Raw genomic sequence first — 12,282 nt, forward strand, 5'->3', positions numbered from 1 at the left:
GATCGATTTCGCCAGGACATCCATTTTTGGAGCCTCCAGGATCAGGACTATCGATCTGCATTTAAGGATTTTCAATATCCTTCCAAAAATTTTGATCGAATTTTTGTAAGGGGGGAGGTCAGAAAAATGCCAAAAAAGTGACAAAAAACTACAAATGTCCTTATAACTCGGTCATTTAAAGGACGATCAGGATGTGCTTTGGTCAGATTGTAGTCCTTGATGATCCGCATCGACTGACACTATCGGCTCCTGGAATGTCCTTCGGGAAGCTGAGATAAAAGGACTTTTTTGTTTATGACAAAATAGCGAATATCTCGCGAGTCCTTTGAAGGATCAGGACGAATGTTGTGCCCAAACATTCCAATCATTGAGGACTATTGTTGGTGCAAAGGACATCCCGATAGTCCTTCGGAGAGCTGAGATATTAAGGATTTTGTAGTTTTCTTCAGATTTTTTGATCTTTTGCTTGAATTTGGGACTTGGAAAAAATTGCATTAAATTTGGGACTTGGAAAAAATTACAAGTTAAAAAAACATAAAAGTGCTAATAACTCGGCAGTTTTAAGGATGAGCGGGATGTCCTTGGGCCTTGGATGGAAGTCCTTTTTCAAGCGCGTCGTCTGACATTACCATGTCCTGGAATGTCCTTTAAATAGCTGCAAAAAAGGTCCTTTTCAGAAAATTGCATGTCCTGCATCCTTAGACGACCCCAAGTTTTTTTGATGCCAATCGATAGAGATCATCAAGGACCTTCTAGGAGACCATGTCCTTTCGTCCTGCGCCAGGATTTGTGGATTCTAGAGCTAAAAAACGCAAAAAAGGATAATTTTCTCGACGCCATATCTCGGCAGGACATTGATCGATTTCGCCAGGACATCCATTTTTGGAGCCTCCAGGATCAGGACTATCGATCTGCATTCAAGGATTTTCAATATCCTTCCAAAAATTTTGATCGAATTTTTGTAAGGGGGGAGGTCAGAAAAATGCCAAAAAAGTGACAAAAAACTACAAATGTCCTTATAACTCGGTCATTTAAAGGACGATCAGGATGTCCTTTGGTCACTATCGGCTCCTGGAATGTCCTTCGGGAAGCTGAGATAAAAGGACTTTTTTGTTTATGACAAAATGGCGAATATCTCGCGAGTCCTTTGAAGGATCAGGACGAATCTTGTTCCCAAACATTCAGTAAATGAAATGCATTTCAAGATAACCAAAAGATCTTTAGTTCCTTAAAATGCCTCTACTTCTTGACCGAAGGAAAGGGTATTTAAAATTTGTACAAAGAATTAAAACTTAGTAATGTTTTTAAAAGAGTTCATAGTCAATTGAGCCTTGCAAATAGTAAAAGCTCAAAAGCTAAAAGTTGGATCCATTTTAAGATAATATTACAATATAGATGTAGATCGGCAATTTGTATCTAACACAATTCTGATAACACCCTAGGTAAGAACCTCTTGTGTTGCAAGCTTTGCCTTGCTTTTGCTTCATTTGGTTGTAATTCTCAACTAGTTTTAGCTCTAATGCTTTGTACGGTGATAAGAAACGATGTTTAAATGCTTGAACGGTAGAAATCTAGTCAAGTTCATTCGGAATTTCAAATGATCGTGAAACTTGAAATGACTTTCAGGCTTTGGGTCAAGCTTAAAGCTCGTAGAATTCGCCATTCAAGTAGATATGATATGTAAAGTAACTTATTGTTGTTTCCATTTAGTTTTGAAAGTTTTCGTAAAGTTTCAAAGACGTTTATTTTTTAATGAAGTTTAAATTTCAAAAAAATTGTATGCATACATTTAAATACAATTATGTTTGATTAAGATTTATTAACTTACAATTTAAGACACACAAAAAAAAAAAAAAAAAACTCACAGATATATATTTACAAATCATTATACTTGATTTTTGAAATCACGTCACACTGATCTCCTCATCGCTATCAGAATTGGAGTCATCATAGTCATCGTAATAGAGTTTCATGAATTCTGCACTCTGGAGCGGAGGAGCCTGTTGCTGCTGCTGCTGTTGTTGCTGTTGTTGTTGCTGCTGTTGCTGCTGCTGCTGGTGATGATGATGTAGTTGAGCCGCTGCAGCTGCCGCAGCCAACTCCACTTCCCGCATGGCTGTAAAATGAGGGGAATGATGCAATTGCTGCTGCAGTTGCTCAAAGCGACGCTGCTTGGCCTCCTGGATGCTGGTCTCGAGTTTGAATTTTAGATCAGCGGCCACCAATTGCTTTTGCATCTCAGCATTGATCTTGGCCTGAAACTCAGCAGCTGTGGTAACTGGCGGCGAGGAGGCGGCCGACGATGTTGTGGTTATGGTTGGTGTTGGTGTCGGTGTGGCCGACGATTGATCATTCATCTTGATGCTGGTTAACAGCGGCGGTGGCGAGCTGAGTTGAAGACCAAAACCAGTCGAGGAATGGCTACCCATGAGACTGGGCGAGCTTCTGCTGCTGGCAGATTGCGGTGATTTGGGTGTGACAGCTGCTGCCGGCGGTTCATCCTTGGCCCCAACTATGCCTCCATTACTCGATGGCAGTGGTGGAAGCGAAGATGGTGGCGGTGAGGCACTGCCATTGGGCGATAGCAGCGAGGGCGATAGCGGGGTTAATGGGCGATCGCATTTGGCATCGGACAAATCCGGATTGGGGTTATTCTTATTGGGCAGCGTCTGGTCACGTGAACCCCCATTGGCAAGAAGTTCGCGTTCCTTGGAGTTGCGCCATTTCATGCGGCGATTTTGAAACCAAATTTTTACCTGCAAATTGTATTAAGAAGGAAGAGAAAAAAAAGAGTTGCTAATGAAATGGGTATAATTGGAAAATGTCCAAAAAACTACAGATGGGTGGTTGGATAGATGGATGGAAGGCTGTCCAATGCAGGGACAGGGAAAAGAAAAGTTTTAGCCAACTTTTCATGGCCGCAGGGGATCTTCTCTTACCCCCTCTCTCTCACTCTCTGTCACTGTCTATCGAGATAAATTCATGGGCCAGCAAAATTTTGGTCACGCAAAAACAACTTTTTGGCCAAAGTTTCTGTGGTACAGAGCAATGGGAATGGAAATGGGTAAATGGTAAATGGTTATTAGATGAATTGGGGAGTTAGGGGGATGGAGAGAGGTATGTATGTATGTCGTGTGTGTGGGCGTGGTCGGGGCCAGAAAGTTTGAACTGCAATGCCAACACCAGACGTTCAGGCATATCCATAATAAATGCAAATTAGAGACATTTTCCCTAAACGACTGCTAAATTGATTAGAGCCACACTAGAGAGTGTGCTTGCACAGTGATACAAAGTCGATGGAAAATGGCAAGACACAAACATTAGATGGTGGAATGTGTACCTATGCCCCACTGTGCTGAGCTGTGGCCCACCCGGAAAAAGTTGGTCCAGCAAAAATTGTTTGCAAGTTGTTGTCTCTGGCTCTCACTTTCTCCTGGATCCTGGCCACGGCCTGACATGGCCTGGTGGTCTGGTCTGGACTGGACTGCAACTGACAGGCAAGCAAAAGGACCATAGATAGATACTCGAAGCCGATGGCAATCGCAAAGTAACCACCCCACACCCCACACCACAGAGCACACACCAATCATCGGTCTCAACCGCCTCAATGTGATTTGCAACTGTTTTTGAGTTATTATGCAGTGGGTGTTTATCCAGGACTCTCTGACACACAGCAGGACATTCGCACTTTGTAACAAAATTTTGCAACAAAATTTATGAGAGTCTCACCCACTTCCTCCTCCTTTCACTCTCTGTCTCTCTGTCTCTAACTTTGATAATTAGATTTGTGTGGGCAATTTTTAAGAAAAATTCAAGCAGAAAATTGAAGGACTCACCCAACCAGCCGTCTCTCTCTCTCTCGCCCTCCACCCTCTTTTAATCTCTGCAGCAATATAAATAAATAAACAACAAAATTGCTGACATGTTAAACAAGCGATTAACCGCAGAGATTTCTCTATATATATGTATTCCTCCCCCAACCCCCTCAAGGATGACGCCTAAGGGGTGATGGTGGGGGGGGGGCCACGTGCCAACTTTTTGGGTTTGCTGTTTTACTTACTTCCGGTCATTGAATTTTTTTCTCGCTAACATCTAAAACCCAACCAAAACCAAGCCAAAGTTTGCCCCCTTTTTTTTTTTTTTTTTTGAGTTAAGCAATTGAAATAATAAGCTCAGGCGGCGATAAGATTAATGATTATGGGTCCAACCCTCATAGTGTAGGCAAAAGGCACGAGGAGAATGAAGACGGAGAAGACCACACCAGACCAGAGTAGAGCAGACCAGAGCAGACCAGGCCAGACCAGACCAAAATACCGCTCTCCAAGTAGTCTTAGTCGTTGTCGTCGTCGTCTGTTTTTGATGGAAATTAATTATAAAGCGTGCAATTTAGTATGCGAGAAGGCAACTGGGAAAACTGAGAGAAATGGTATTCGTTTTCCTTTCTTTTGATTATACGAGAAAATTTCTATTTCCTTCTTAACAGCATCCAAGTTTAATGAGCTTGAAATTATGATATTTAGCTAGAAGGTGACCCCAGAGAAAGAGAGAGATAGAGAGAGTGAATAGTGTATCAACCGTTAGAAGATGTATGTAATTATTGTCATTAGGTCAACTACCATATAGTAGTAGTACTAACTTATATGTATGTATGTGTGTGTGTGTGTGTGTGTGTGTGTGTGTAGGTGCAATGTCAAATTACACCATGCAAATAAACTTAGTCAACTATTAGCTAAACTTAATGAACCGTTAAACATGACGGTGAAAAGCGTTTAGTATAGTTTTTTTTTTTTAGTTGTTTTTGTTATTTGCAGCTTGTTTAACAAATATTACTCGCTGTTTAACATATATTTTCCATTGTGTATTATGCACTAAATAATACAATGAGGCAAAACTAAAATGCAATTATTGTGGGCCAATTTATGGTAATATGTCCACACAAAACGTTGAGAATGAGATTACACATAAATATTGTTTCATTTTAATTATGCATAATTATCGAAAATTCTAGTAATTCGAATACGAATTATCTGATTTATGCATTTTGGTTCAAAGTTTTATTGTTTTTTTGAAACTGTTTCCCATTTCCGTTTTGTACCTCTTCTAAACGTGGCTCAAATGGAAATTTCTTAAGTATTTCTGTTGTAATTTTATAGATTGATTATAGATTCCGATATATAATTATCGACATATGTGTGTGTATGGAATCGGGAGCTTTAAATTAGTTTGCCTAGTCAATGAAAAAGTCGTCGATTGCGTACTAAACAAGTTGACCTTTAGGGGATCTTGTATAAATGGGTTTGACGTAATATACTTGAGTAGTTGACCTTATATAATTCGCTAATGATTGGTTATTGGCCAGATCAATATAGTTATTAGCCATTGTTTGGTTGATCTCTGTTCAAGGAACAGTTGATGGTCAAATGGATCTCTTGATGTTACGATTCCTATAAGTTATTCATATGAATCGCACTGCTGTCCTTCTCCCTCCTGTTCCACATTAGAAACAATTAAGTTATTTTCCTGTTGAATAGTTTTCTTGCCATTTATAATCTAATAGTAACCAGAGCCACTTTGTTAAAGACTCTGACACATTATAGCATCCCCCATTGGATGGGATTGAGACCCCCTCGAAAATAACAAAAAAAAAAAAAAAAAAGAAAGGGAAAAAGGAAAACGATAAGTAACATATTTTTCTGACACGCTGCCAGCATAACGCGCATAGAATTTGTTTGAAGTTTTTATAAACCACCCGAGAAGAGAGTCCGCACATAGAGGCGAGTCTCTAGAAGTCAGGGATTGGCACTCAGTCAGTTGGCTACAAATTGCTTTGCTGGCTTCGCTCCCTTTTCATATTTTCTTTGGCTTTTGGTTTTTGCCGAAAATTGACTTTGGGCAATGAGCACAAGCTGTTGTTCGGCATGTGAGGCGGGCGATTCGGGGCGGCAAGGGGGCAGTGGGAATCAGTTCAGATATTTGGGTTCAGATTCCTATTCGGAAGTCTGAGTGTGGCAACATATGTTAACTAATGAGCCTGACGGTGGCAGTGGATGGCGGCTGGAAGCTGGAGGCCAAAGGCTGGAGGAATGGCAAAATGAAGGCCCATTGCTGTCAACCCATTTTGTGCTTGCGAATGTCATTCGATATGCTCTGTAATAGCGTATTAAATAGTCTGCTACTATTTGCCAAAGTCATTCCAACAGCAGTTGGCAGTGCGTTTTGGGTTACCAACTGGCCATGGTCCATTTATTCTTGATTGTGGTTATTGTTTTAGTGAAGGCAAAATACATAGTACAAATTTCCTCGAATGTTTGCAAAATACTTAAGGGTGCTCGGAGTTTTTTTGTTTGGTTTGGAAGTGGGTTGGAGTTGGAATGGGAACGAGAGTGGTAGAATGGGAGCATTTATTTAGCAATTTGTCAAAAATTTATTTTGTAACCAAAGCTGCAAATGATGGTTTTTAAATGTTTCTCAATCGTTTCCCTGGTTTGTGTGCTGTGGAGGGAAAGAGAACAGCAAAATAAATTGAAATGAAATCCGACTTATGACAATTTCTGTTTCATTTCTCGCATAGTTAAGTGTTTTTTGATTCGATTTGAGCAAGTTGTAGCATATGTATAGAGGCACGCGACCTAGAGCTTAAGTAATAAAGATTTTTACCACAATTGAACGACTATTTGGGTATAAAGCTGTCGTATCTTTGAATCTTGGTGAATAATAAATAGTCCTTTCTTCAAAATGAAATCAGAGTTAGATTAAAAAGTTTTCAATCTGAGTCCCTTACTGTATGCTCTTTCAATCTTATACGTATAGATAATATAATTCATTCGAATTGTATGAAAGTTTTATATATTATGTAGACCTGATTTAACGGACGGATCTGGGAAATAAAACCCAGTTCCAGATTTGTTAATCGAAAAATGCGTAACAAAACAAAATCAAAATGGGATAGAATATAAAATGATAAAGCTTTTTGCATTAGGGATGGTATAATAACGATACATGATCGATTAACGGGCAGAAAGAGGATCCGGACCGCCTGACCATCCCCTCGAATCCTCCGATCATTCTTCATTCAACTGGTTCAGTTTTGATGAGCTTATGATGACTTTAAATCTTGAAATCGAAATGGTTAGATAACAACACAATTTGTTGGTAATTTACTGAAACTACTCAATCATTTGCAGACCTCTTGCTAAGCTGATAAGAGTGGCTAACAAGACACATGGAAAAGGTCAATAAAAGGCCAACGCTGGAAAGTTTGTTTAATATCGAGAGACACTGGGAACTCCCTTAATTTCAGATACACAAAGATTATTTATCATGGAATTTGATTTAAAGCAATTCGAACCACTCGTTTGTTTGCACAAAAAAATCGAAATGACAAGCAAATGGAAAAAAAAGAAAGAAAAAAACCAAACAGAGAATGCCGCAAAGGTCTGCAGAAATCCCCCTGACCCGAACCAGCAACCAATACAAAAGACAAGTCAGACGAAAATGAAAATAAAAATATTTATAACGTGAAAATGCCAAAAGTACCGTGAGGCAAACGCAAGGGTGGAGAAGAGATTGAGAGAGAGACGGAGAGAGAGATTCCACAGTCGATTGCCAAAAGCCATGACTGGATTTTCCTTCTCTCCTTCGTGAGGCTGTTGCTCCCCCGGTTTTTTTTTTTTTTTTTTGTTTTTCGACAAATCAAAAACAGACGAATTTGTTTTGGACATGACACTTAAAAAGTTTGCTGCCGGGGGAAATCTCTCGAATACACCACGTAAATCCCAGCCAGACACGTGTGGGTGTGTGTGCGTATGTGTGTGTGTGCCACATGCAGGGGTTGCTCTTCAGGGCCCAACAGTCAGCAGGATTGCGTCCTGTCTCGCGATTCCTTGAACTTTGCTTTTATGTATTGATTTAAAAATGCAAATCAGTTTATACAAATACCCAAAAATAACCAGCAAACTGATTTTTTAGCCTCAAGATGTTTTCATTTCCGCCTGGGAAACTGAGAAAGTGGGAACGGGGTTCAATCTAGGACCGCCAATTGGGTGGTTTGGCATTTGAAGTGTCATTAATGGCAATTAAATTTATAGCGGCAGGATTATGAGGCTGGTAACTGTCAGTTGCAGTTCAATATTGGTATGGTACAACGACTGTGGGTTAAGGATAAATGAAATAAAAGAGCAGGGGAATGGCAAAGCTATAGCGATTATAGGGTGTAGTATAAATAAGTATTAGAATTCATAGCTCAAAGAGCACTTTCTTAGGTGCCAAATGCCCTCTCTTAAAGTGGTGTAGATATAAATTTCAGATAAAAACGAAGCATAAAGCATTTTCTATACATATATACTTAGTATACCTGGATAAACTATTAAACCTTAGCCATTAAACTTCCTGATCTACAGTTCCTGCGATTGAGATTTGTCTATATAATAATAAAATATAATTTAATATTTAACTTAATAAATGTTAGGGAAAACATCATTTGAATTTAAATATCGATTTCAAATCAATTCAATAATATACCAAGATAATGTAGTATTTCTTTGGTGTTGGCTAACGAACATAAGTCCGCAAACAGAAAGTAAACAACATATCGGTTGTCGGTTGGCGGGCGTGAGTTATTTTTCTTTTCGCAATTAAATACTTTTTTATACCCTTGCAAAAAGGGTATATTAATTTTGGTCAGAAGTGTGCAACGCATAGAACGAAGCATCTCCGGCCATACAAAGTATATATATTTTTGATCAGCACGACAAGACGAGTTTAGAGACGAGTTCCGTCCGTCTGAATCAACGCAAACTCCTCCTAGACCGTAAGAGCTACAGAGCTGAAATTTTGCACGTAGGCTTGCTTGTATATACTGCAGGCGTTGTATATCTCGGATTCAGCCGGATCGGACCACTATATCATATAGCTCCCATACAAACCCCAAAGTCACGAACAGTGACTTTTCTCAATAACTTCGTTTTTTCTGTGCTTTTAAGGTGAAACTTAATATTAGAGAGTTTATTACACCTATAAACTACTGTGCCAAATTTGATCAAGATCGGGTGACTATATCATATAGCTCCCTTATGAACGATTGGTGGAAAACAGTGACTTTGATCAATATCTTCCTTTTTTTTCGTATGATTGTAGGACATTCTTTCGCAAACATAAGCCTTTTTAGATAAAACGTTCTTCCACATTGATGGCTAATAGGTAAGGAAAGAGTTACCAAAAAAGTTGCAAGGGTATACAAACTTTGACGCGGTCGAAGTTAGCCCCGGCCCTCTGGTTTTTTATTTATAGTCAGTGTAAAGTTAATGCAATGATATATATGTATATAAATAGTGGTATTGGCATTAAAATTGGTAATTTCAATAGATGCGAAATATTACTTTCGGAAAAAAGCAAAGAAAAGTGCCGCGGCGTCGCAGCATAGGCTGCAATTGTGTGTGAGAGACATACATAGTTAAAGCGATCAGATATTAACCTTTTATTAGCTTTTGGTTTTGTTTTGATTTTCTGTTTGAGTGCGTATGAAGTGATAAAATGCCGTAGTAACACAAAAAGAAGATGTATGTGGCAGATTGAAATGATTCCATGGGATTGGAAAAGGTAAGGAAAGAAATGCATATTAATTTACAGTTAAAATTGTCATTGTCGACGGAGCGCCGTGCCCAGCTTGGCTCTAATTGAGTGGAAGCGAGAAAGAGAGCGAGAAACTAATTGGAGAAAATCCGCTAAGTTTGTTTTGTTTTTTTTTTTTATCTGCGTGTGTGTAAGCACAGCATATAAAACTAATTGGAAAGAAAAATAAGCTAATTAGAAAGAGAAGCAGTGTGGGATAAGCCATATAGCTGGAGTAGCAAATGCTACGGGTCCCGGGAATTTTAGTTAAAAAAATTTAGAAAAGACTCAAAAACCTTTAAACTCAGTAATCTTTTACTTTGTCCGATACTTCATACATTTTACAAAAATCGGGTTGAAATTCATTTTATCAAATATCATAGTGTTTTATGTCATTTTTAAATATGAACATTGAGATATTACGTTTTGAAATCAGTAACAAAAATACAGGCTAAGGAACATGAACTATGTTTCAAAATTACAAAAAAAAAAAAAAAATAAAAAAAAAAAAAAAATTTAAAAAAAACCCTTTCTTTGCGAATCGTTTTTGATCGATTTTCATTGGAAAAATTATGTTCTTCACTGGGCATAACCAAGGATCAGGGCAACTGATGTCGAGGCGTATGCTTGGATGTAATAAACGATGGGTAAACAAACATTTCACATATTTGAGGACTATAGGAATATAACACCAACACATATTACAGATATTTCTTATACACTTGGATTGCTGAGGACTCTGAATTGGACGAGGATGCAATCAAACGCTTGGTGGCTTTTCTAAACTAGCAACATTATTAACTGAAGTAATCTACAATAGGGATGGAGGACAATAATTATAGATGTGCGGGTAGATCTGCGTGTAGATCTGCTTCTGATATACTAAATATACTAAGTTTTTATATTATTATGCTTAATGTAGACGGATTTCAAAAGATGTTCTTTGTCGCTGAGGAAATACATCTTTAAAAAAAAAAACACTTTTATATAAAACATTATGTGTTATGCTTTTTACTAATATTTAAGTTTTTTGCTTGCTAGGTCCCTCGGACTGGCTTAATCCGTCGCATATACATATGTTCTTCAAGCAGTGGCATCTGCTTAAAGAGGATCATCAAATCGAATAATTAACGTGGGCTCCCCTCTTCTTTCACTATCATTAACCCAATCCATAAGATTTTACCAGTCTAAAGTTCTATTGACACGCAAAAAAAAGAAGTAGCGACCCATAAATCGCTGTAGCTGCAATAAACGCGTTCGCGGTTTGAGCCTTCAATTTTTCGAGTGCGTTTGTAAAAATCGCAATAAACGTTGCAATGAACAACACTTGAAATGATGAATCACCTGAGCCAGTCCGACGGCCATCAATGCAACGTTTTGTCAACCGCAAGGCACGCGACCCAGCAATAGACCCCCCCAGACCACATACAGGGTGCTGGTGGTCCATTGCAGGCAGACTAGCGGCATCCTAGGGGCCATTGCATTGTGGATATTTATGGCCAAACAAAAGCAAGCAAGAGAGCCCTGGCAGGGGCGGGAGGTAGGGCATTGCAGCAAATGAACAACGGATGGCCGCAAAAAAGTGCAACACAACCAAGGACGAAGCTCTTAAATCATATTGCATACAACTAGGCGCAATGCAATCCACTCAAACCCACACGTACAAAGTCTCGCACACAGACACACAGCCACATAGACATACACACTCAACCTGTGTCACTCGAGTGTGAATATCCGCACTCGTTCATCACCCTCCAACACCAGCTTCAACTCTAACTCTCCCCATTGCCTGCCCAATCTTGGCCCAGCAGTCGTTAATGGAGCTTTTAGCTTCGTGTCGCCATTGCCGCCGGCTGGTCAACACTTTGTCCTTTGTCCTCGTCCTCATCCACATCTACATCCACTGGGCGACGGCGACTGGACTGACCACACGCTGTGATTTGACTGCGAATTTTTCTGACATTTTTGCACATTTTTTAAAGGTTTTTCCTTTTCTCTGTGTCTCTTTCTCTTTTTCTCTCCATTTTTTTTTTTTTTTTTCTTTATTGTTTTTGTATATGTGTATTTCTGCCTCGACAAAGAGCCCCAGTCTTTGTTTTTCTGCCTTGACATTTTTTCATTTTCCCCATTTGACAAAGTGCATTTGATAAATGCTTTTGATTTTTCTTCCCCAGTCATCCCTTTGTATACTGCCCTTTGAAAGACTGGAGATTTATGGTTGAATAATAATCGTAAAATAATAGTAAAATCATAAACTAAAGTTCTTGGCACTCAGTTTGAAATGAAGAATTTTTTTTTATAAACTTTTGACCCCAGAATTATATTTATTCATCTTGGAGATTGAATTGCTTAACTTAAATTGGCTAAAATGTTTACTGTTAATGCTTTAGACCATTGAGACTTTCTATAAACGGCATATTTTCAGCAAATTTCTTTTGATCGTGTGTTTGGAAACATTTGGAAGGATTAAAAATATTTATATTATCTTCTAATATGGCTTTAAGTAGCCACAACTCGTTGGCTAAGCCAGGATCTTACTACATCATCTAACTGATGTTTTGAGTAATTAACAGTACTAGACAAGACTTACTTTGTGGCCACTATCTACAGGTCATTATGCAGATCATACATATGTGTGGCAGGACCTGTCTAAGATCTTCTACATAGTTTGAT

At 38.9% G+C, this 12,282-nt stretch overlaps 1 protein-coding gene and 1 long non-coding RNA gene across 4 annotated transcripts in view; one reads left to right on the forward strand and one right to left on the reverse strand.

Annotated features, from left to right (window-relative positions):
* Window positions 1–1,847: 1,847 nt before the first annotated feature.
* Window positions 1,848–12,282, reverse strand: part of Dbx — a 50,589-nt gene continuing 40,154 nt past the window's right edge. For 2 of the 3 annotated variants that reach the window (XM_068286262.1, XM_068286260.1), the window contains one exon: window positions 1,854–2,756. In XM_068286262.1, the coding sequence (XP_068142363.1) occupies window positions 1,905–2,756 (852 nt within the window). In that variant the 3' untranslated portion in view covers window positions 1,854–1,904. Of the gene's footprint in view, window positions 2,757–12,282 lie in introns of all 3 variants that reach the window. The other variant, XM_068286259.1, reaches the window with a different exon arrangement.
* On the forward strand, window positions 9,976–10,602 carry LOC137574311 (uncharacterized). The gene is made up of 2 exons (XR_011031973.1): window positions 9,976–10,256; window positions 10,317–10,602. It is a non-coding gene; the product is annotated as an uncharacterized lncRNA (long non-coding RNA).

Source organism: Drosophila tropicalis, unplaced genomic scaffold, assembly GCF_018151085.1.
Source record: "Drosophila tropicalis isolate 14030-0801.00 unplaced genomic scaffold, ASM1815108v1 contig_443, whole genome shotgun sequence".
NCBI lineage: Eukaryota > Metazoa > Arthropoda > Insecta > Diptera > Drosophilidae > Drosophila > Drosophila tropicalis.